This window comes from Phaenicophaeus curvirostris, chromosome 8 (genome assembly GCF_032191515.1).
Source record: "Phaenicophaeus curvirostris isolate KB17595 chromosome 8, BPBGC_Pcur_1.0, whole genome shotgun sequence".
Classification (NCBI taxonomy): domain Eukaryota; kingdom Metazoa; phylum Chordata; class Aves; order Cuculiformes; family Cuculidae; genus Phaenicophaeus; species Phaenicophaeus curvirostris.
This window is the reverse complement of record NC_091399.1, coordinates 1,990,210-2,015,278: the sequence shown is the minus strand read 5'-3', so window position 1 is coordinate 2,015,278 and position 25,069 is coordinate 1,990,210. Positions and strand designations below refer to the sequence as shown.

At 44.8% G+C, this 25,069-nt stretch overlaps 1 protein-coding gene across 3 annotated transcripts in view; it reads left to right on the top strand.

Annotated features, from left to right (window-relative positions):
* The window catches only part of LOC138723174 (glutamate-rich protein 3-like), a 41,178-nt gene that overhangs the window by 2,482 nt on the left and 13,627 nt on the right, over nt 1-25,069 (top strand). For 2 of the 3 annotated variants that reach the window (XM_069862084.1, XM_069862083.1), the window contains exons 2-10: nt 9,865-9,958; nt 11,880-12,005; nt 12,617-12,688; nt 14,457-14,585; nt 15,816-15,995; nt 17,370-17,597; nt 18,291-18,471; nt 19,729-19,915; nt 22,574-22,866. In XM_069862084.1, the coding sequence (XP_069718185.1) occupies nt 9,865-9,958; nt 11,880-12,005; nt 12,617-12,688; nt 14,457-14,585; nt 15,816-15,995; nt 17,370-17,597; nt 18,291-18,471; nt 19,729-19,915; nt 22,574-22,866 (1,490 nt within the window). Of the gene's footprint in view, nt 1-2,154; nt 2,199-9,864; nt 9,959-11,879; nt 12,006-12,616; nt 12,689-14,456; nt 14,586-15,815; nt 15,996-17,369; nt 17,598-18,290; nt 18,472-19,728; nt 19,916-22,573; nt 22,867-25,069 lie in introns of those variants that run through there. The other variant, XM_069862085.1, reaches the window with a different exon arrangement.

The window sequence follows — 25,069 nt, the reverse complement described above, 5'->3', positions numbered from 1 at the left end:
GAAGACATGCAATAGAGCATCTAAATTCTTGGTCTATATCTGATGTATGGTACAAATGGAAGGGGTTGTTTTCATTTTGGGACACGCAGTGTGAATAAAAATTACAGCATAGCACTGACCACAAGGTACAGGGAGGAACAAGGAGATGCAGTGGCTCTTTGGGACTGTGGGCAGGAGGTGGGTGTGAGGGATGAGAGGGCACTGTTGTCAGTGCTGTGGCAGACATGAGCCTGGGCTGCGGCTGTAGGTGGAGGTGCAGCGCTGTGAGATCTTGTCATGCTGAAGGTGAGGGGGCCGGGGCTTGCCCACAACTTAGTTCCAGTAGCCCCAGCCTCGCATTTCAGTGCAAACCCGCTCTCACTGTAATCTGCCAGGGGGAACGGTTGAAAGTGTCCATGGATGTTCCGTGCTGTGTTCGTTGTTAGCAGAACACTCTTGTCACTGGAGGGGGAACCACTTTGGCTTGGGAACTGCTGCAGCTGAGCTTCTTGGAGACGTTGCTTGTCACATTTCTGTCTAATCCTTCAGCTGCGTCTGGTCTGTCAGGGCACCCATCTGGAGAGTCTGTCATCCTAGAGAGCCCTTGGTCCAGCTCTCTTTTTAGAACGTGCCATCCCCTCCACAGAGCGGAGAGTATGGAGGAAAAGGATAGCAGACAAACAAACTAGGCAGAATAATTCTGTCAGGTTGGCTGGTTTTGAGTTTAATCAGAGGAGGGGTCTGAATCAGCGAATGCTGGTGCTCTCTGTGATGGGGCTGTGAGTGGTGGGAGAGGCTACACCGGCTCTCACTGTTGTGCTCAACTTCGCACAGACAGGCAGGGCTTGGGGTTCCACGCTTGCCACATGTTATCTGTGTATCTGTGTGTGCCATGTGTAGCCATGGCAGCATCTGGAAAGGGCAGGTACGTGTATTTCTGAAAGACAGAGGGATGGAATTGCAGCTGTGGTTCGTTAATATCATTGTGCCCAAAATAAATGGTGCTTCAAAAGTATCCCCTCTCCGTTGTAACCGAGTGGTTCCCTGCATGTGTTCCTGCCGCCTTGGTGTGTTCCAGCAGGATACAATAAATTAATGAGACTTTAATTGCAGGGTTGGGAAGATAAAAAAGTCTGGAAGATGTTGATGTTCTTGATAGTTGCTTCTTTTACAAGAGACAATTCAGTATTCCATGTGGGTGGATCATGGCACAGAGGACCATTGAAGGACAGCTGAAGTCCTTCAATGTTTTGGAGCTGGTTCATCAGCAAGGGAGGGCTGGCCCTGCTCTTCCTCGCCTTCTCAGTTCAGTTGTGCTGCAGCCTTGAGAGGAACCGCTGTGATGCAGAGGAACAACAGGAGCGGGGAAGGATGATGATATCTCCTGTATCAGAGTCAAGCTGGAGGCCACTGAAATGCACCCTTTGGAGCTTTCCTGTCATTTGTGCTGAGAGAATGGAAATGTGGATGGATATTTGAGCAACTAATTTGGTGAGGGGGCTGGAGAACAGGCCTTATGAGGAGCGGCTGAGAGAGCTGGGCTTGTTTAGCCTGGAGAAGAGGAGGCTGAGGGGAGACCTCATTGCTCTCTACAACTACCTGAAAGGAAGAGAGGAGGGTGCTGGCCTCTTCTCCCAAGTGACAGGGGACAGGATGAGACAGAATGGCCTCAAGCTGCACCAGGGGAGGTTTAAGGTTGGACATTTGGAAAAAATTTTCACGGAAAGGGTCATTGGGCACTGGCAGAGGCTGCCCAGGGAGGGGCTTGAGTCACCTTCCCTGGAGGTGTTTAGAAGATGGGTGGATGAGGTGCTGAGGGGCATGGTTTGGTGATTGACGGGAATGGTTGGACTCAACGATCCGGTGGGTCTTTTCCAGCGCGGTGATTCTATGAGTCTATGATTTGAAACAATCGAGCATCCTCTCATCTCCCACTGTGTTTTTAAGTTCACAGGCGTGTATTGTATCCAAAGGCCTTCTTCATCCTTCCCTTCTCCTTGCCTTTCTCTTCCTTTACCCTGGCAGCTCGCTGGTACTGCAGGGGAAGAGCCCGTTGCAGCGTCTCCTGCCAGCTCGGGGTCGGCGTCACAGGCGGCCGCCGCCGGGGGGTTGGGGGGCGGCCCTGGCAACCCCGCCCCTCCCCGCTGTGTCCTAGCGACGCTCGGGACGCGGCCAATAGCGCCGCTGGGAGCCGCCGCGATGGGAGCTCCGCAGACGGGGTGAGTGGAGCGGGGGCCGGGCCGTGCTTGCCCGGTTCTGTCGGGACGCGGAGCGAGAGCCTGGGGGGGAAGGAGGGTGGGGGTGCAGCCGGGGGCTGGCTCCGCGTAGAGCCGCGCCGCTCCGAGCCTTGGGAACTCGGGGACCGCCGTGTCGCTGCGTCCAGCGCGGGGGGGATGCGCCGCCTGTCCCCTCACAACGAAAGCGCCGGCCAAGACCCCGAGAATTCGTTGTATCCCCTCCGTCCGTGAAGGGGCTGGCGGCAGGTGTGCCCCTCCTCGGTGTCTGGCTTCGCAGCCGCGGGCTGGAACGTTCAGAGCATCCACACGGCCCCGAGGCGGCACGAATTACAGATCCTGAGGACCTGTGCACGTCCCCGTCTCTGTAACGTGATTTGGCACGTCCTGTATGCTGAGCGATGCTCTGGGTAAAGAACCGACCGAGTCCCTTGCTCCCGGCCGTGTCACAAAGCGGTAGCAGAACAAGAGCCTTTTGGCTCCCGTTTCCATGCCAAGTTGTGCTCAAGATTGGAACCTGTAGAAAGATTTGCTTGTATAAAAGCTTTTGGAAAAAAGTGTGTTTCTTGTATGCAGAAATATATAGGACTCCAAACAAAATACTTAAAACCTTATTCTTGGAAGATTGTTTCCCTCTAGTTACCGTGAAAGGCACTTTTGGAGTCGGGATGATAGTTTGTTAGAACAGTTTTGGGGAAACAGTTCTGCCGTGGCCGATGGCATTTATTTCACAGATGTATTGAGGAACAGCTCCAATCTCTACCTTACAGGGAAAACACTGGAAATTGCAGAGCTGTGACTTGCAAAGACCTTGCTGAAGTGGAGAGGCCACCACATGTGGGGTTTGCCTCTGCTCCTCACTCTGGGAGCCGTTCAATAGTGCTAGCTTAGTACAGCAGTCAAATGAGCCATAGGATCACAAAATAATTCACTCTGCAAAAGACAAGGAAGGTCTCTTGTCTGGTCTGCTCATGGGGTCAGCTGACATCAGACCAAGTTGCTTCATTCAGACTGACCCCTGCTCCGTCTGCGCAGCCTCTCCTCCTTCAGCCTCTCCTCACAGGGCGTGTGCTCCAGCTCCACCATCCTGGTGGCCTCCTTGAGCTCACTTCAGTGCATCCACGGCTCCTGTGCACTAGGGCCCAAACCTGGATGCAGCCACGCACATGGGGTCTAGTGGGTGACACGGAAAGGGGACAATCGCTTCCCTCCTGCCAGCTGTGCTCCTCTTATTTCAGCTCAGGATGCTGCTGGCCGTCCTCGCTGCCCGGTGCTGTGGCTGACTCACCTCATCCAGCTTGTGTCCCCAGGACGGGCTGATCCTTTCCAGTAGAGCTACGTCCAGCCTGTCTGTCTCCAGCTTGTGCTGTTTGTAGCACAGGGTTGTTCGTTCCTGGGTGTAGGACTTTCACCTGGCCATGTTAAACTTCCTAAGGGTCCTGCGTAGCCTTTGGGCAGTGCTGGGCGAGCCACTGTCTGTGTTCCAGAGCTTTGTGACTGCCTTTGGGTGCAGGCAGAGTAAGCTCATTTCTGTCTGCTTGTTAGATCTCTGGCTCCTTTGAGGTCATTGACCATGCCCTGGGGCAAAGTATTCATAAAATAAAGTAATTTTCACGGAGTATCTGGCCAAAGAATCTTCAGTGGTTTGGCCATGAAATAGTTCAGGTTAGGCAAAGAGTAAAGAGAGCCGCTTGAAGCTTTTGAAACAAAAGTGAAAGGTGAATGTAGCCTGTGTGTCCATGAGGCAAACAACTGGTAGTCTCATTGAGATCAGCTGGCCAAGGCTGGAGGGGACGTGCAACTATTTAAGCAGAGATGCAGTGTGGTTTGGAGAGACTGTGACCTTCCCCTTCCTTGTTATCACCTGAGGAAGATTGTACCTGGGCTTCAGGGTTTTGTGAGCTTGAAATAATGCAATTAATTATCATTAGACTGCACAGCCCCATCCAGATTTCAAGTCATCTACTGACTTCAATGAAGTTTGGTTCAGTAGCTGGGTTCCAGCGTGGCTTCTTATAAGCACAGCAGCAGAGGTTGAAATCAAAAAACACAGAAGCCAGAGCTGTGCCTCAAGTCCAAAGGTGGTGCAGCTGAGGGTCTATCAGTGACCCAGCTGCACAGCAGCAGCTCCCCATATTTTGAAAAGGGCCACGGCCTAAGGCTGTAGTTGGAAAAGTCAGTTCACAAGTGTTACAACCCTGCCACCCTACAAAGCAAGATCCTCTTTTTGCGGAGACTGGGGATTGTTTTCCTGGCTTTTCATCTTCTGGTCCTCTTTCACAGAGAGAGGAATCCAAGTACAGTGTAGTCACTGGCCGTATTCACTTGGCTCAAGCTTGGAGGCACCAAACGGAACAAGCATTTATGTTGAGTTGTGTGGCAATGCCAGCAGTTGTCTTCTAAATGCCTGTACTGGTGGGTTGATGGCAAAATCCCATCCTCCGTGATGGAACTATGCCGTCTTTGGATTCTTAGGCCCACATGTGCCTGTTGGGCTATTCCCAGCTAAAATTCACAATGTCCTGACCTTCAGGACTTCATGTCATATTCCAGTCCTGCAGAAAATCACTTTGCCACCATCTGCTTTCCTCTGTGGAGACCCTGACGGCATTGTTTTTTGAAATGGGATGTACTTAACGGTGGCTGAAGAGTTTCCTTAGGGAGGGTATTGCAGGCAGTGGCCAGGTGTCTGGAAAGTCTCCTGGGAGAAGTCTTTGCTCCCAAATGGAACATGTTGGGCAGGGGCCTTGCCTTGTGGGGTTCTTAACTGACAGTCTGTGTTTGAATTTGTTCTGTCTGGAGGCTGGCTGAGCCTTTCTTGTTTATGTCCCCAGCAGAAGCAATGCCAGATCCATTAGCTTGTTAAAGCAAGGAATGGTCTCCATTAGGGCAGGACTCTTTGCTTGATTGAAGGAGCAACGAACTCCAGTGATCATGTAAAACATGGGAGCTGTAATTCCCTGTGACTCTACCGATCAATAACTAGAGCCTTTATGCTCTCTTAGATTATTTCTTTGGTGAACGGTCACTGATTTAATTGCACTGTAAATTATTAACTGTGAACATGTGCTTTACAAAATTGATGCTGGATGCCTACTGTGACTTAGTCCTTTCAAATGAATAAGAGTGGTTTTAAAGATCCTTTTGATACACAGCACAAGCTCTGCACGCAGTGCGTTGCGCTGTAAGCTGATCAAAACCAGATACTGTTAATAAGTCGTAATGGTAATGATAATGCAATGAAAATCTGGTATAATACAGAGTTCTAAGTGGACACTTCCTTAATTTACTAAAATCCTAGTCACTGGCTCTGGTGTATTTTTTGTTTTGTGTACTTAGTCATCTGCACAGCTGGACTCCCTGCCACTGCAGACGTAATTCCTTCTGCGGGGCTTTGGGCTGATAATTGTTTTACTTCGGCCCTCAATACATTCTTTTAAAGCAGAACAAATTGTGGCTTTTTTGGTTTGTGCATCCATTCTGTGTGTTAATTTGTGTCCTTGTACTTGGCTTTATTAATTTATTACTTTTGGGAGAAAAGCAGAGTTGTCTCTAGCAACAGCAGTTTGTTTTCATGAACAGGCAGTTAAGGTGTTACCTAGGAGCGCAGATGGTACCGAAGGGTGAGCACCTGGCATGCTGCTGGTCTCAAAGGGTGGGAGGTCAAGATGCCCACATAAAGCAGAGACAGACCTGGGAATGGGATGCATCTGCCTCCCAGGGTCCCCTCCTTGTGCCAGCGGGTGGGGAACTCCCTTCATGTACTAAGTTCTTCAGGGTGTCCAGAGAGAACATGTGCTCCATGCGCATGATGGTATTTGGTAGACTTCCTTGGTGCCTGGGGAAAGGAAGTTACCTGGTTTGGTAACTCGCCCTGGCTGCCCTTGGGCTGGGAATTGCACCTGCACCTCATCCTCTGGAGTGCCGAGTCGGTCTAACTCTTTGGTGTCAGTGGGATACTCCAGGGGGACTTGGGACAGGTGTCAGCATGGCCCGCTCCGGCTGCACTTGCCTAAAGTCTGACAGGGGAGGATGAACCAGTCAGTCAGCATGAGCAGGAACTGGGCAGCAGCTGCTAGTGGGCACAGACTTGCAGGGCTAGATGCTGCTTCTGCACACAGTTTGAACCCAAGCTTGAGCCGGTGCCCGGGTGTTCAGTGAGGCTCTGCTTGTGCTGCTCTTCTAGGCAACTGAGGCATTCACCTGGGCAGAGAGCTTGGGTGTCTCTGGGAAGTCAGGCTCTGCCAAAGCCTAGTGGATGCCCTTCCATTCTTTCCAGTGGTTTCACGGGTTTTGTTTCAGGCCCAAAACATTTCCTCGTTTTCCCCAATACTCTCTGAACTTTGAGTTTAATTCAGCATTTTTAAAGACCAGCCTGTTCATAATTTAAATGAGAAAACGTGTGCAGAGTTGTCTTTGAAACTAAAGTTGCTGTGTCACCGTGCTCAGGTGGGAATTGTGTTTTGACTAGTTACATGGTCCATGAAATATTAGATGGAAGGGAGTAAATGAAGAGGAGTTGGATTGAGTTTCTCCTCTGCCTCTGTATGCAACTGCCAGGGCGTACTGTAAGTCAACATTTAGCATAATTGATGTAATCTGGTGGTTTCAAATGCTAATGGTTTTAAAAAGTAATGTAGAACAGTTGCTATAGTGCCGGTATTTGATCAACGTGCATAACAGGGTAAGCTAAATTGTTTGTTTAAAGTTTAATTTATTGTTGGCAGGCTACTTGGGCGATTATTGTGAAACCCCAGATAAAATTCCTGTAAATTCATGATCTCCTTGCTTTTTCTTAATTTTTTTTTAATCAAATTGTTCTTTCTTCCCCTGAACATGCTGTTGTGTGTGGTGCCCTGGCCTAATAATAGACATTTTTCATTAATCGTCCCATTGAAAGACAGGCAAGAGAGGTACAGTGGCATTTAAATTTAAAGCCAAAGAAAACCAGAGAGATCAATCTCTTGTTGTGTAATTAAAATATTTCCTGCCCAGAGAGCCTGAAGGTCAGGCTGAACACTATGCAATGTGTGGCTGTGTGTGTGCATTTAACAACGTGAATGGATCTAGACTATTAAAAACTTCAGCTGACTGAAATGTATTTCGTTGTTTGTCCTCTTTCCAGAGGGTGACGTAAGATAAGGTTGTGCTAAGAACTCTTAAAAAAGGTATCTGCTAGTTACGGATGCTTCTGGTTTTGTGTTTAACTCTCATATCTTGGGTTCAATTTTTTGAAGCTCTGATCTTTGGCAGCTAGGAAGTTGTAGCTCTGTTGGCATTCCAGAGGTGCAAGGCATTTCTTGTGTGGAGCTGGGGAGGGCCTTACTCTGACAACCTACATGATCAGGGTCTCTATGTTTGTTGATTTGGCGGATTTTCACCAATAAAGAGAAGAGAGATGCAGTTTGTTCACTTTGGATTACTCAGTGTATGCATTAAAGACAATCTTGAGTATTTTAGCATGGGAACTGGAAAATACTCGAGAGGTTCTTGCATTTCATATTGGACCCATGTTTATTGCTCCAAATACAGAAAAGGACTTTTGCATAACATGAGGGGTCTTTTGAGGGGCAAAGATTGGCAGCAGGTAGTGTAGCCCAGCCACGCTGGCTGCTACGACTGCCTAGTCCCAGGACTCTTTTAGACTGAGCAGCCCTTCAGAGCTGTTGTGCTACTGGCTAGTCAGTCTCGTTAAAATCTTGAGAGCATGGTGTGGCAAAAGCCTTGGGTCCTTGGCTCTGAGCCGTGCAGGCTGGTACCGAACTGAGCGATGGGTTGCCCGGTGTCTGTGCTTTCTAACCCAGGAAGACCTGGGTTCTCAAGAGAGATCCTTCATCACTTGCCTCTTTTCTGACACCTGGGTCTGGAGGGGGACTTTCTTCGGTCCTGCCAGTGCAAAGCGTGCTCTCCACAGAAAGGCCGAGGTGGTGAAGAGGTGGTAGCTGGCTGAGTGCTGGAGCAATAGTGATGGGATTCCTGCAGACACAGGAGTCTGCTTGCTGCCCCCACTTTGGCACAAACTCTTTGCTTTCCTGCAGAGCATGTTTGGATTTTATTGAGTTTGAGGAAATAGGTTACACAGAGCAGATCTGCTGATTTTTGGTAAAATGTAATAAAGTAAATGTAAAAATGTAAAAATGTAACACAGTAACTGTATTTAGAGAGCAAAATTGTTCTCATCAATGCAAGTTGCACTTCAAACTATAGCCATGTGGGGCCAGCCAGCAAAACCGTAATGCCGTACCGTAGGCTTCCTGGCCTGTATATACCATGGAAGTTATGAATCTTGCCCTGCACAAGTTTTGTGCAATTGAATTTATCAATATGTTTGAGGGATAAACATTCTTGTCTGTCTGTTTAAATAGTAGCCTGGAGTCGCTGTTGTGTTCACATAAATGGTCCCTGAAATGGTTTAGGATGGTTCCTAATGTTGCTGTTGTAGATTGGTTTTCCTGAGTTGTTTGTGAGTTCTATTTGTGTAAAGGCCAAATGGAGAAATGCTTTTTGAGGCAGGCTTTTTTGTTCATGAGCAAATTAGTGGTTAGCCAGACAACATTGTAACAGATACGTAGCTGAATCCCAATTGAGAAAATTGTTCAAAACAGAAGGTTATATTTAAGCCTATTTTTTGACATCTGAAATTGAAGCAACTTAGTTTTCTGTATAGGTGTTCAAAGTGGCAAATTTGATGTACACTCCCTCTGATGGAGGGAACATTAAAGAAGGGGAAATTGCTGTTAAAATAAAAGGATGGAAATGTGGGTACAGAAGGAGGCTTTGGCTGAAAACACAAATAAATAGTCCCTTCATCAGAGCAGAATTTGCATCCCAGTTAATAACATGTCTGCTAACTTTCAAGCCAGTGAAAATAATATGGAAACAGTGTTCTGTCTTGAAAATATATTTTGGTGCTAGCAGTTTCTGTTAACCTGAGTAGACGGAAGAAAGCAATTTTTTTGGTGTTAGAGACCAGACAATAATGGCTCAGAGCTGGCTATGAAGACTGCAGGAAAATTCTTTTGTAGAGATAAAGTTGAATAAGTGATCTGTCTGGAGCTGGGATCTGGATTAGGTGGCTTCTGGAGGTCCCTCCCAAGCCAAGTTATTATTATAGGTCTTTGCGCAAGCTGCCAGAAGCTCTATCACTGCCATGCCTACCACGAGTTGGGAGGCGGGAGGAGGAAGGGGAGCATGAGGCGCGTGGTAGGGCAGTGCAGTGGTGCAGGAGTTCTGGGACATCCCCCTCCCTGGAGATGTACCATGTACTGCACTTCTGACAAAGCCCATGGCTGGGTAGCAAGGGAGCTGGAGTCCATGCCAGTAATCCAGCTCCAGATGTTGTATGATATGGTGATGGCCTGGTGAAGGTCACCTGAGGAGGCTGTTGTGAGAGTCGGTCTTGGAGGAGACTTTCAGAGCTGGGCTTTCTTGGACCCTGTGCCTCAGTGGTGGGATGCTGGTCAATGCTGAACTGCTGTAAGTAAGATCTTGCTTTTACATAGTCTAATTAGCATTTATCTGACAAAATGTTGGGCTTGATTCATCAAGATAGCATTTTGTGCAGCAAACTATTGGGTAAGTATGTATAACTTAAGCTGTAATAATTTGACTATCAAAGGGATTACATGTATCTATATTGATTTTATTTCAGATTTATTGGAACCTACAATAGCCTTACAGACAAACACCTGGTTGGATATTTCAGCAATGCCAGGATAAGACGACATCTTCTGAGATCAGGACTGGTGAGACTGAAAAGTTTCCTTTTCTGAGAAAAAAAAAGAGGAGAGTTCTTTGTTTCCTCTAATAGTGGACAAATCAAACCACTAATGGATTTGTTGTTTGTTTGTTAGAGGTATGTGTTGGTGAGGAGTTGACCAGCTAGCCAAATGTGAAGTCGTGCTGTGCCAGATCACAGCCATGCGATCACACTGAGACTGAGGGCAGGTTTGTTTAATCCAGGCATTTTCTGCTGCATTATTACCTACCGTAGGTCATCTAGATAACAGAATCGCTAGGTTGGAAAAGACCCACAGGATCGTTGAGTCCAACCGTTCCCATCAGTCACTAAACCATGCCCTCAACACCTCATCCAGCTGTCTTTTAAACACCTCCAGGGATGGTGACTCAAAAACCTCCCTGGGCAGCCTCTGCCAGTGCCCAATGACCCTTTCCATGAAAAAAATTTTTGATGTGCAGCCTGAACCTCCCCTAGCAGAGCTTGAGGCCATTCTGTCTCACTCTGTTCCCTGTCACTTGGGAGAAGAGGCCATCACCCACCTCTCTACAACCTCCTTTCAGGTAGTTGTAGAGAGCAATGAGGTCTCCCCTCAGCCTCCTCTTCTCCAGGCTAAACAACCCCAGCTCTCTCAGCCGCTCCTCGTAAGTCTTGTTCTCCAGCCCCTTCACCGGCTTCGTTGCTCTTCTCTGGACTCTTTCCAGAGCCTCAACATCCTTCTTGTGGAGAGGGGCCCAGAACTGAACACAGGATTCGAGAAGCGGTCTCAACAGCACTGACTACAGAGGGAGAATAACCTCCCTGGACCTGCTGGTCACACCGTTTCTGCCTAAGGCTGCATTACTGAAATCCGAATGACAGAAAGCCAGAGCTCGGAGCTTAGCTCTGTGTGCTAAGCAGTTTTGAAGACAGTAGTTGCAGCTGAGGAAATGCTTCACCTGACACTGAGCGTGTTTCAGGATGACAAGGTCCAAGGGCCACCTGGGGCTCTCAAAGTGCTGACATGGGGGCTGCTGGTGAACGATGATTCCACACAAGAAGGAATGTGCTAAGAGTCAGTATGGAGGCCATACTCCATGGAATATCAAGCTTATGCTTCCACTGCAGTCTGTAATGCAGCAGTCATAATGCCTGTCTGCCTGAAACTGCGAAGAGTGGCTGACATGGATTGATGATGTATCTAAACATTGGAGAGCTTTGGCTTAGCCCTGAGCTTCTGCTCAGTAAATGCATTTCCAGTAAGAAGTTACATGTGGCACTGTATTACTGTACTGTTCTGGTGATGTGAGAATGCTTGTCAATCTGCTTGCATTTCACATCCAGGCAGAAGAAGATCTTTCATGGAGGTGTTTTGATAAATTTAGAATGTTTTATGTTTTTTGGTCTGTATTTCGTTTTGCTTACTGGAGTTTTTCTCTGCAAGATCTTTCAGTTTGCAAATATACAGACTCATATTGATTCTCTTGGTTTTTTTTTTAAACTGTGAGATCTAAGCATCTTTGACTCTATTAGCAGTTTAAATAGCTTCAATGTTATTTTTCAAAAGTGTTTAATGGAAAACTGAAGGATTTGGTAAAGGTGAATGTGCTGAATATTTTTAAAAATACCTATGCACTCCTAGGTGTGACGCTGGTTAGCACAGGCAGATGCAACCCTCACACAGTAGGAAGGCGAGTGTTTAATTACCCTTCACTGACTTGGGCAATGGCCCGTGAAGAGTAAGGCTGAGCCCTCAGTTGTTAGAAAACGTGACTGCTTCTCTCCTGCTCGTTTGGCTGGTGGGGTCCATGCAGTCAAAGAAACTACAGTTTTGTGCTGGGAAGGTGAGCTCCAGCACCACGACAGAAAGCAGAGGTGCTACTCTGTTTGAAAACATACTTTGGTCTGTTGTCTCTTCTTTTTAGTCACTTTATATTTGTTTACCACAGATCTCAAGGAGTGGAAGAATAATACCTGATAAAGAATACCAGCAAAATGTTCAGAGGAAGGATCGGCAAAGATACACAGAGGAGTGCCTGGCTCAGGCCATATTTCAGAAGATCCTTGATATGGAGGTATGCATTTACTAGGGATCTGTAAGCCTTTTCAAATACTTCCCAGCAGACAGACAGTGGCTATTATCTCATACCAGTCTGTTTTCTGTAGCTGTGCTCTCATGCTCTCCTGAAAATGTATCTCCTGCTGGGAAGAGGGACAATCTTTGTACTTGGCGTCCCCCACATGGAACCTCCACTGGCCTCTAGCTGTTAAACCATACTGCCATTAGAACAGACACTATCTTGGCTCACTTAATGCATGCTGGCAGTTGTCAGATTCTGGGGTGATAGTCACAGGCTAGTTTGCTTAAAAAATTCTAATAAAACCAAAATAATTTGAACATGGTTATATATGTTACCTGAGTACAAGATTTGGTCACATCCCCACTATGTATCAAGAGTGCAGCTGGTCCCTACAACTTTACAAATGCTCAGTTGTTCCCTTTCTGATATTAATACACACGGATGTAATGCAAATGGATTGAGTCAGTAGTAGTTTCATAGCTGGGCAAAATGAGGGTAATGGCCAGGGAGCAGGTGAGTGATAAGCAGAACAGAAGCAAATGCTCTTACATTCACTGACATCTCATAATGGCTGTTAATGAGATTTCTTTCTCTGACATTGATAGCGTCATCACGAGCTGGAAATGAAAAGGAAACTTGAAAATTCTGTGAAGAAGGTGAGGGTGCAGAAAATCAAGGTAAGGCTTGAACGCTATTGAGTACTGATGGGACTTGCTAGTTTTGCCCTGTGCTAAATAACAGCCCTGAGTCAGGCCAACGATTCATTGAATCAAGCATCCTGTCTCTGTGGTTTATGGAAAAAGTACAAGGAACAAGCAAGTAGAGGATGATCCTGCCCCAGGTTACATCTTCTTCCTCTATCGAACAGCTCAGGAGCTCCCATTCCTAAACATGATTCCCTTTGAATCAACTTATTATTTTGGTTCTGCAGTATTCTTAGTTGTGGAATTTAATTGCAAGTTGAATAAAATGGTACTTGCTTGAATTTCTGCACAATAATTAATGTATCTGCTGTCTGATAATTCTGTTTGATGCTCCATTGTTCTCATTATGAAAAAAATTAATAACTATTCCCCTTTTCCAAGACATTTGTGATTTTACATGCGTTTTTCATATTCCTTCTCATTTTCCCAAGCTGAAGACCCTCAGTCTGTTGAATCTTTCATACATGAGCCATTCCAGGCTTCTCATTACTGTTACCATCTTTTTTACCTTGTTTAGTTCTACTATTTCTGTTCTGAAATAGGGAACCAGAACTGGATGAATAATTTAAGATACTTGTTGAAGTTCTTCTTGTATTTCTAGCGACTATCCACTTCTGACTGCTGCTGAGCACTGCATTCAAATTTTCAGTCGTTTGCCTCTCCTCACGATGTTTATCTGAACCAGCATGTAACTAATGAAAAGAGTTTGGTGTTGTGTGGGTAGAGCTTGATCCTGTAGTTGTTACAGTAGTGGAAATCCCAGAGAAGTCAATGGTTCTCCCTATGAAGTCACTTGGACGCGTATGGGAAAAGTTGTCATTTTGGCTGACATGTCCTCAACATCCTATCTCTTCGTTAGAGCCTGCATTGAGAAGCATGCACTGAGAAGCTAGCTGCTTCTTTGAGCAGTTAAAGAACAGTTTTGAATCTTTTTCATTTTAATAATGCGTTTGTGAGCAATTAATCAGGTAAAGAAAGGAGGAGATTTTAATGAAAACCACTGCTCACTATGATAATTGCAAAAGCATTATTTACTGACTGAACTCCTGCTGGTAGAAAGTTGCCACTGTGTAAGCAGTGACCAAGGCACCCTATTAAGGGATTCTGGAGTTGGGTACTTTTGGAACATAAAGCAAAACTGCTTCCTTCAGTGAGAAGTGTAAAGGAGACGCCTGCAGATATACGATCTGTGTCTTTGCTGTGATGCCATGCTAGGACACAGGAACCTGTCTGCAATTAGTATTGTAATTTAATTCTCCCTTCATACATTCAGTGAAATTGGTTGAGTAGCTAATCTGAAAGGAAAGGAGAAAACCTGATGACTGGGCAAGGGAGGATAAGAAATGTAGCTATCTATGTCCAGGAGGGTAATCAGCCCAGTGTGGAGCTCTTGAGAAGAAAAGGCAGGGAGGGGCACTGTCAGAGCAAGGAAATGGCAGATGCAGTCAGATTTTGAAAAGAAAAAGGCCTTTGACTAAATCAAGAAATGGGAGATCTACAGAAATAGGCAGAGGAATTGAACTTGGGGAGATGTGCAGCTGTAGAAGGCTGCAGAGGAATCAATCAGAGACTGGAAGAAGTCTTTTCCCTCATCTCTCTCTCATTCCTTAAGCAGGTGTTCAATTGGATCTGGGCAATTTGATTATCATAGCTGTCTGATGAAAGACAGAGGGAAGGCAAGCTCAGACATTGCTGTTAAGGATATTTAGCACCTCAGAGACATACATTTCTGTTCTTTTAGGTGGAAAAATCTGGAAAATCAGTGGAAGGTGCTAGCTCTGTGTACACCCCACATCCACCACTCGGTCCACGAAATCATTATAGGCCCCATCGTTTTGTGGTGGGAGAACCATCTGGTCAGTCACAACTGGTGAGTTTCACCAAATGCTCTATACGCTATAATGTAAGCATGCACAGCCAAAAGTGTGTACGTACACCTACGACATCTATGCCTAGTGTAAAGCAATGATCACCCTGATTGTTCTACATGAAGGCTTTGTCTTGCCCCACTCAAGGCTGATTTCCTTTTTGCAGGATTGTGTAGTTAAAAAGAAATCTCCAGAAGCTGAGGTTGCAAGAGTGTCAAATCAGAACCTAGAGAAAAATGGCTTTGCTTTGTGATAAATCTACTTTAATATTTCCTTTTTGTCTGCCTCGTCACCCAAGGCTAGGCTGGTATCCTTACCATAAGTATTGTCAATGAATACTGTGGCTGCAGGCAAGCTTACACATGTTATAAAACCCTGAAAGCAAGGGAGGTTTTTTAGAGAACAGAGTTGAAGGGGCGAAGTAAGACTAAAGTTCATTCCAGTTCATGCTTTGGAGTGCTGGCTCAGAAATTTCTTACTCTGTTGATGGGAAGAGAAGGAATGTTAATATACTGTTGAAAAAGAATGATACTGAAGTCCAAGGTCAACTATATAGTGCAGTTTTATCTGGTTCTCCATTTCTATAATGATAGTTGGTGCGGACTGAAGAAAGTTGTTCAGTCCTGAATGACCTTCTCCTCTCCATCCCATACAGAGGGCACGTAGGGCTGTAGTTGATGATCATGGTGAACATCCTTCTCATCAACACCAAGCCAAGGAGTTTGCCTTTTCCAAGATAGTGACTTAACTCAGTTAAACAGTTTTTTTTTTGGGGAGGGGGGAGGTGTTTAACATTTCAATGCGGTATTCTGAAGAGTATACAAGGAAAAGATAAAATAAAAAGTCAGAAAAGTGTTCAGCATTGAACAGTCGTGCTTTGGTGGTGTACTGTCTCAATGTCCATGTGGTGAAGCCACCGAAACAGCATGCTGCTACAGTTCCTTTCAGTTCATTACATTTGCTTCAAGGCTGCACTGTGAAGAGACAGTAGCAAAAACTATTTATGGCCAAGAATTCTTTTGGATGCTCCAGTTTGTGGATACTCAGTTAGAGATGCCTAAAGTGGTCTGGCTCTTTGGAGGCAGTCCAGGAAATTTTGTTTCCCCAGGATACCTGAGAGTCACTCATCACTTCCAAATATATTGACCAGTGCTATTTTTTATTTTAAGATTCTACTCTGCACTAGAAATGATCCACTGAGATTTTGTAGCTGTTTTCTTTTTCCTTTTTAGACTTCTTGGCGACCAAACACAGCTCCAGGAAACACGCTACAACCTCTTCGCCTCCCGCCAGTTTGTAGCTCTGCTGCCATAGGGTCTGCGCCAAAGGCTTCAAGCGCTAAACAAAAGCACCACACGCTTGAACCTGATCCGCAGTTTGCCAGTGGGGTGAGGCTGGATTTCATTCTGGAGGTAATGCAGATTCATGGAGAGTTTTATAATAGTGCTTTAGTACTGCAGTTCCCAGAACTGCATACTGCAGGCAACACGCCTTCCAAATATTTACCAGCTTTTATTTAAATGCTCCTTTTTGATCTCTGTTTAATTTTCAAGACATTGTCTTAGTGGTCTAATGCCCAGTTTTTCATCACAGCCCGGAAAAATGTGGTGACTTGTCTTTTATAGTCTAAAATCTCTCTGTGTGCAAATTTTTCTACCTCTACATAGGTTTTCTTTTATGTAAAGAGGGAAGCAGCCATCTGGGTAAGATCAATAATTCAGGAATATTTTCACACAGTCTTACAAGATTTCATCTTCATCTACAGCTGAAAAGTAGCCAAAAACATCTTTCTTTTTTTACCATTACTACTGCTAAATCACACTAGCGGGTTCAGAGAATGAGAGCTTTTTGGTGTAGCCAAGCATGATCTTAATATGCATTCAGTTACTTTCAGGTGAGATTTGGACTTGTCTTCTCTTCTAGGAAAAGCATTATGTAATTGACTGTATGATAGGAGTTCCATGGGAATGGAGGATGTTGGATCTGTGACCACTGACAGGCAGAAAATGCATGAACAACTTTGTGCTGCTGTGCATCTGTTCCATATTATGATGGTCATGATCTTCCCTCCAAGAATTTGCTGACACTTTCTATGTCTTCTATAATTATGGGTGATTTGCATTGTTTCTTTAATGCTCACAACGGACAAAACAGCTAAATCGGTCATAAAGCATGAAGATGATGCAGAACTCGGATCCAGAGCACGCAATGTTTGCAGAATTTATTCTCTAGAGATGTTTTGCTTTTCAGGGCCTTGGTCCTCTGTTTGCAATTCATTCAGAAGGAGGACTAAACCTCTGCTACAAAGGCAAAGAAGCGTTTTGAACAACTTCTTGTATAATTGGTGCCAAATAATGTTAGTGTTGGAAGATTCTGGCTGACTGCTTTGGAATTTGCTTGCCATCTGAAAGAATGCAGCAGTGCTGTGGGGTTGTGCAGTATTGTGCCTGCCTGGAAGCAGAACTCTGCATGGTTACGAGTAGTATGTGGTTAACAATGATGTTGTCTAGATCTCTAAGGGCCACATTTTCAAGCAGCCTGTCCGTTGCTTTGCAAATTAAAATGAAGAGGTTTAGCCTATAAATGTTTTCATAAACAAGGCAATGACAAGGTAACATAAACAATTTAATGACATAAACAAGGTAATGGCAAGCACCAAGTGCGGAAATTGTTCTAGAGGTATGAGTGTTACTAATTGTAAAGAGCAGTCAAACCATGAGTAGTTCAATATGCTTGGTAGCTATTTTTTGTGTCACCTACTTAACCTGGTTAACATGTTTTTGCAGGGGGAGAGGAGTGAGTTAAGACTTAGGAATTCAGTGGAATATGTAACTGGTATATCCCCATATCAACTCCCAGTCATCAAAAATCATATGATACCAGTGCCACCTCCCCCTCTGCAAAAGGGAGACAATAGTGTAAATGCAGTGAGAGCAGTGAGAACTAGGATGCTCAGAGGCAGATTATTTCATCCCACCACTGCGGCAAATGTCACAGGGCAGCTTTTACCAAAGGTGAGTTATTCCTGTCTGCTTCTCTGTTTATTGTTACGTTACCTTCCCTGTGGGTGTATTTGCCTAAAGCTGAAAGATGTGGCTATCTAGTTTGCATAAAGACTCACTGAATTTTTGAAAGAAAAAAAAATTACAACTTTTAAAATGCATAGCTGCCACCCTTTTCTCTGTATACTAAACCATTGGGTGTTTTTCATCAGCTGGGGCTAAAAAGGTGCTTGAACAAAAAGGCGTAGGAACTCTTACTTATGGCCTTCTCTCTTAGTCAATCCTTCTGTCTTAGTCAATCCTTCTGTCTTAGTCAATCCTTCTGTCTTAGTCAAGATCCTGCCTCTGACTGTATCTGGTGCCAGAACTTGAGCAGGATGGGGGAAATGCTGTGAGTGTGTAAAAACTTCTTCTGTTACACTCCAGCCAGTCTTGACTGCTGCAAGGAAATTGTAGGAACCCAGGACTGGGAGAGACAATCAAACTTGGTCCCTGCCATTCTGGGAAATTCAATGCAATGGCTTTTCAATTAAAAATATTTTATTGCCCTTCTGCATGTTACAAAACTCTTCCCAATTTAAACACCTCTAAGCCTCTCTTAAAGGGCTGGAAGCCTCAAGTGCATTCCACATATATGTGGTCTTTGAGTTCACCTTTTATTAGAACTGGAAGCCAAATGCACTTTTTGTGTATTTTCTGCTGCAGAATTCTGGAGGATTCCCTAAGCCCTTGTTACACAGCAACGCATTTGTTACCATGATCTTCCTAGGAAAAGGTTTGCATTTACGTTATGACAGTACCAACTACAGAGATGAAATTGAAGTCCATCAGCAGCATTGTGGAGGACAAAACCTTTGTGTCTACAAAGGCAAGCTGTTGGAAGGAGGTAAGGATAAAGAGTCAAAGAGTTTGTATTGACTCTAGTAACATCTTCTTGATTGGCTAAAATGTTGATGTGATACTGAAATGATTTCAGCTGAGCTCAGTCAAGACATGTGCCTCCAGACTAAACCTTATCTACTGTTTCATGACTGAAAATGATGTTACGATTACTTTTTCAAATAACAAAAGAATGAATTTAGAGAACTGATTTAATAAAATGCTGTAGATTTGACTAGTTTTGTACAGAGATGGGTGATTAATAAAGCAGTTGTATCAGTAAACTGTCCTTAAATAGGGGTTCTTTGTTTCTGACTTGCAATAGTGCATCAATGTGTGTTGCTTATTGCTGCAGAAGGAAAAGTGCATAGTGGGAGCCCAGTTCCCATTTATTTTATGCCACTGCTATTCCATCACATCAGTGAAAGGTGAACTGTGTTCTGGGAAATTGGGAAGAGGAAATGGCCTAGAGGAAAAAGACTGATTTCACAGACCATACTACTCATTCCTGCTCACAGGACACACTGTGTGTGGATTTGTGTTTTCACTTGTTATGGAAAGATGGTGCAGAGATCCCTGTACTTCCCTATATGCCCTGAGGTTATGGGTGCACTGCAGTGTGCCCACAGAGAGGCATTCATTGCAGCTGTGTGGAAGGTGTTCTTTGTGTGTGATCCTGTTGTCCCCAGACCCATTCACACCTGCTAGGGAAACTGCTGGAGTACGGTGGGGCTTCCTTCCTGCTGGAATGTGCTCGGGTCAGTTAGGAAGGATACTCTGACTTGTGGGTGAAGGAAGTACAACCCACTCTCCCCAGCACGGGTCTGGGTAGCAGCCTCAGTGCCCTTCAGGCCTGGATGCTGAACGGTGCCTCTGCAGAGCAGCTGAAACAGCTCCAGGCACACACCAGGAATCCTAAACTTTCTGTGCGTAATTTAACCTCTCGTAAACCATGTGACAGTTAATTTTTTTGAGACAGGAGGCTCTGGTTTTGGTTCTGCTGAAGCACTGAGTGGCCAAATTGATGATGTATTTGCTTGTCGCAGGGGTGTCCATCTTGGTACTCCTCGACAGCGAAGAGACAAGGCTGCTGTGTGGGGAGGAAGTAGAGTCTTATCAGCTAATTAATACACCTGTGAACCATGTACCTGACCTCAGAGTGCTGGACACTTTGGTGGTGATGCAGATGAGACACAACGATTGCAACTGGCTGATAGAAAGGCACTGCCTTTTCCTTTGATCCGTTTCCTTTCTGTGATTACAGAGACTTTCCAGTTCGTCTCGAAAAGGCACCATGGTTTCCCATTCAGCCTCACCTTTTTCCTCAATGGAATGCAAGTGGACAGGTTGAGCTGTTGCTGTGAATACAAACATCACAAGAATACCAGGCTGGGAGGCAGACGTGGACACTTTGGTTTTCTCAATGTGGAAGGAGCTTCTCCTTGCTACAGGTATGGAGATGAGTATGCTTTGCTCACAAGGACTGAACAGCCCAGTTTTTAGAGAGTTTATCACTTGTTTCTTCTGTTTTAATCTTTCTGGCACTCCGCAGCTCTATAGAACCTGGTCTGTTTTTCGGCTCCCTAAGAAATGTGCAGAATTGAGCTTATTCCTCAGAGTCCCACATCCAAGGATGCCATCGAGGTCAGCTACCTTTGAAGAGGTTGTGGAGAGGAGGGTGCTGGCCTCTTCTCCCAAGTGACAGGGGAGTACAAGAGGAAATGACCTCAAGCTCCACCAGGGGAGGTTTAGGCTGGACATTAGGAAAAAATTCTTTACAGAAAGGGTCATTGGGCACTGGAACAGGCTGCCCAGGGAGGTGGTTGAGTCACCTTCCCTGGTGGTGTTTAAGGCACGGGTAGACGAGGTGCTGAGGGGCATGGTTTAGTGATTGATAGCAATGGCTGGACTCAGTGATCCAGTGGGTCTTTTCCAACCCGGTCATTCTATGATTCTATGATTCTTTGTGCTGCCTCGTCAGTCTCTCTGTTGAGCACGCCGAGCAGTGGACAGTGTTTGCACTGGTTCTGTCAGCTTGTCAGGAGGCAGTTAGCACTTTCTCTGCAGTCCAGTGTGGAGGAGTCGCTGTGGGTGGTATGCTTGTGTGTTTCTGGTGGAAGTGATAGTGGAATAAATATTAGGAGTACTGCTGAGTTAACTGTAGTCTTCAGGGTTTTCTTTGTGATTGTGAGAACAGGATAATTTCTTTTTAAACAGCTCTGCCTCTAAGGTGGGATTCTGCTGTAATACCCCTGGCTGCTGAATAAGATAGTGTTGAATGTTAGCCAGGTTTCAGACAACAAATCTGTGTAGAAGATTCTTGGTTTGGGGCAAAAGTCCATGCTTTGAGCAACGTCTGTCATTTTGCCAAGAAACCTTACATTTAATAAAATCCTGAGATTGTTAAGCCATGCTAGACAAGTAAACTTCTGCACACATGGGTGATTTTTAAACTTTTTCGTTCTTTTCGTAAGTAATTTTTAAAAGAGCAACAACCAGTTGGAAGAAGAGACCATCCATAGAGCTATACTATGTTTTCTGGATAAGGACTCAATTCCAAGAAAAAAAAATCTGCTTTATTGTACCATGCTTTATCCACTCCAATCTAACACTGAACATGGTTTCTTTAAGTGAATTCCTTAGTATGTTCAAAGTAGTGAAAAGTATCTGCATTCAGAACGGATATAGTACCAAAAGAGTTTAGGAAATGCCCAAATCTCAGCTTCTCTGTGATTTCTAGAGAGACTTGAAGTGAATTTTCGTAATGAATATAATCTTCCAGGAATTAATATCTTCCTGAGTCATCCTCAGTTTCTGTTCTTTTTCCCCTCTTAATCTTAGTGATATCTCAGTTTTCCTGTTTCTTGCCAGTCCAGCCAACCTTGCCTGGTGACTAAAAATCATCTCCATTAACCAGATACTCTCCATAAATGGCAATTATTTGGACGCAGTTATGTTTGACTCCTATTTTGCGTGTTGGACCACATCCACATGTTAAATACCCACTCTGATTCTCAGTAAAGATCCTAGTTGATTTTCCCTGTTGGGTTAAGGCTTTGATTCACAAAGAGGGGACACTGCAGTGATTTCTATGCTGATGCTGTGATCCTTGCACAGAGAGTTTTTTGCTGCCTGGGTCCAGCATTTCTCTACAGTAAAAGTGCTTCACTATCTCAAAGGTCCCTGAAAAAAATACCACGAACAAATAATTGAAAGGTAGGACCTTTATCAGAAATTGTCACATTGTCACGTTTACATTTCATGCCCACAAACTGAAAGGATTTCTAGACTGATTGTTGTGAATTTCACTGTAGTTTGTGAACAGCTGGAACATGAGGGTAATTGCAATGAAGCCTTACATAAAAAAGCAGTTTTGATAGCATCCTGATGCTTGCAGGGCTTAGGGGGTGGCTCTTGGCATTTGCAGGTAAAGTGAATCAGGAGTAGGAACTCTGGCCTCTTACATGAGCCTCCTGACTGTATAAGTTGTGACTCCAGGTTATAGAAGAGGAACACTCTCAAAAGGCCATTCAAATGCTTTGTTTTCTAGCTGTTTACATTTCTGTTAGGTAGGAAAAACAGAAGAGAAACTGAAAAGAATTCAATTTCAATCTCCCATTCCCCCCAACAGTTATTAGAGAAATTAAAAACAAAAGAACCAACAAGTGTTGGCCACAAAACCTGAGTTATTGCTTTACTTGATGTTACAGCAGGATTTGGAGCAAACCTGCCTCTTGTATGAGCTCTTCTGCCTTTCTCCGCGATTATATCTTCACAGATCATGTTTGGTGTAGCTTGAGATTAATGGACAGTTTTGATAATTTCAATTTTAATCTGTTTATGTTTCAATTGTTGCCTTTAAGTGCAGATAATGTTACTCTCCTTAAAGGAGGAGCTGCCTCTATGTTTGTGGAGCACTTGAGGACTTTAGGGTCCTTCTCCAAATAAGCCATTATCAGTAACCCTGTTATCTGAGTGGCAATGCAAAGGCAGATAAATATCTGGTTTTACTTCTGATAAAGAGCTAAACAGCTGTGTCTGCTGCCCTTCCATTGTTCACAGGAAGAAAAATGTGATACTTCCCAGTTCTCCTTGTTTTTTTTTAATAGGTGCATTTTTGCAATGGGTCTGGACAAAAAGCCATCCCCTCCCAAGACAAAGATGGAGAACAATGAGGAAAAGCATGTAGATTCCTGGAGAGATGAAGTGCAGAGTGAGCCAAGTGAAAGCAGTATCGAGCAGAAATCAAGCAAAGATTCAGTGTTAGTCATCTCACCATGTTATGAAGAGAGTGTGGAAACTAGTGAGGACAAAATGGAGACCAGACATGAGTACAGAAACGAAGAAGAGAAAATATGTGGTTATGAGAGTGAAGATAGTCAGGAAGACACCGGGAAATATGGTACGGTATTCAAAAACAAAAGAAGAGGATGAAAAATGGGAGAGAATGGTTCTGGAGAAGGGATGGGATTGTGGGCCTCCAACTCCACCTGGAACATCCTCTCTTAGGACATCTCATGTGCGAGAAATGTGGTGATGGTAGTGTCGGGGCAAAAAAATCGGTGGGACTCCTTTTGGCCAAGCAAAAGGATGAGAGGGTTTTGCAAGAGCTAAGAAAATGAGTAAGGAGGGTCTGAGAGGCTGAAAGAGGAGCCTGAGGTAGGTGGGAAGGCAGGAGGAACACGGGGCACATGGGGCACAGTGGAGGGACAGCAGTGAAGAAGGACGACAGCAGCAGGTGGAGGAGAAGTAGAGAAGAAGGAAGAAAAGGGACTGGGTGTGATTCTGAGGTGAGCTCCTAAGGGAGACAGGGCATCAGCATAAGATGAATGGAGAGAAGAGCGTGACCATAGGGGCAGGAGGTAGAAAATCTCCTGCTGCCTGATGCGAAATGGATGGGAGTGACAAACTGTGAAGGGGAGGAGGCTGAATACTGGGTGTAGAAGGGGAGGGAAAGTGGGAAGAGCACATAGCATCAAAAAATCAGCAAGATTTAACTCCAGATGAACTATTTTGGTCTTTTCTCCTGTTGCCAGTGGGAGTGCAATGCTTTGTTCACCTAAGCCTCTTACAAGTCCTTTCTCCACTGCACTGCCCCAAGCACCATTTACCTGACACTTGCCCAAGCCTCCAGCTTCCTTATCTGAGCATTTGTTCCTTCTTCAGGTCTACCGCTTGCCTTTCTTGTGTTCTCTGCTCTGGCCCTGCTGGGGCTATCGTCCTTTCCCTTTACTGAGTGCTCCCATTGCCTGTTGGAACTGGCTGACCTTGCCCTTTTTGCCTGAATCCCATCTTGTTTCAGTTGACAGAGATTTAAAACAAAAAAAAAGACTGGAGAGAGGCTGCCCTTGCTGAAGTTTGTCCAGGACTGTTTCTTGTGGCAAACAAAGATATTTGTGGTATAAAATATTTGTGATATAAAAATGATGCATGGCAGGTCCAGCTGCATGCTCAGGATGTGCCATTTCCCAGTGCCACCTCAGGCCAGTCGCTGTAGCCAGCAGGCTGCCTCCAACTCTGCCTGCCCCTGTGGGAGAGTTGGTGAGCTCAGGCTGTGCCTTGACTTGCTCCTTATTATAATGCCTTTTTCAGAGAAAGTAAAATTTAGAGAGAGATTTTAATTTTTACTTCCTATTCCTATTTTTACTTTTGTAATTCTGCAGTGCTACTGCTTAGCTTCCTCATTAATCCCTGTGGATGTGTGTTTGTGATTAATCACGCCTTTTTCCTTCCAGGAGGTGGGCACCTTTCTGACAGGTACCTAAGGAGGCCTCAGTTCCAACAACGCAGTTGGAATCTCAAATGATTTTTTATACAGAAAATGAATCTCCTTATTCCCTTAATTCTCACTGTCTGGGTAATTGTTTATTTGCCTAATTGGTTCTGCATCAGATACTCTTCATTTCTGTCCTTGGCATTCTGTCACTTCAGTACTTGAGAAGCATTGATGGGAAGAAAAAGAGATGAGCAATAAAATCGGAAAGGTGAGAAATGATGGCCCTGAGGGACAGCTGGTGTGTCAGCAGTGGCAGCTCTCCCTCACAATTTAGCTTTGTGGCCTCGCTGCTCTATGTGCGGTGAGCTCACTGTAGCCATGGAATGACTGAATTTTAAGTGGAAATCACTGACATCCCTGTGTCTGCTGGTGCCTGAGATTTCAAACAGTGCAGCCTTGGCTGGAAAGAGAAAGATTCTTTTATGCATATGCATGAAGAAAGTTTTACCTGTAGATCTGAGCAAAGTCATCTATCAAACATTACAACTCATCAGGCTGGTAGCTTGGAATGAAATCTAGACCTTGTTGATGTAAGAATGCTAATTCTGCGGTAGCGTCATTTGTTTTAGGATTTCACTTGGGACCTGAGTGAGGAGATTAGAGTAATGTGATAACAGACTATTCCTCTGCAGAAGCCTTTGGCTGGATTTAATTAATTCATTTAGTTTGTAAGCCACTTTGTTACTAATTAGCCATGTCAATCCACATTTATCTTACTTTGTGCTACAGTATGTTAGCTTTCTCCAGCTTTCTCCGTTACTTGTATTTTTTTTTATCACAACAGATTTTTCTGCTGTAATGAAAATATCTTGCATTTTACTTTTGACTT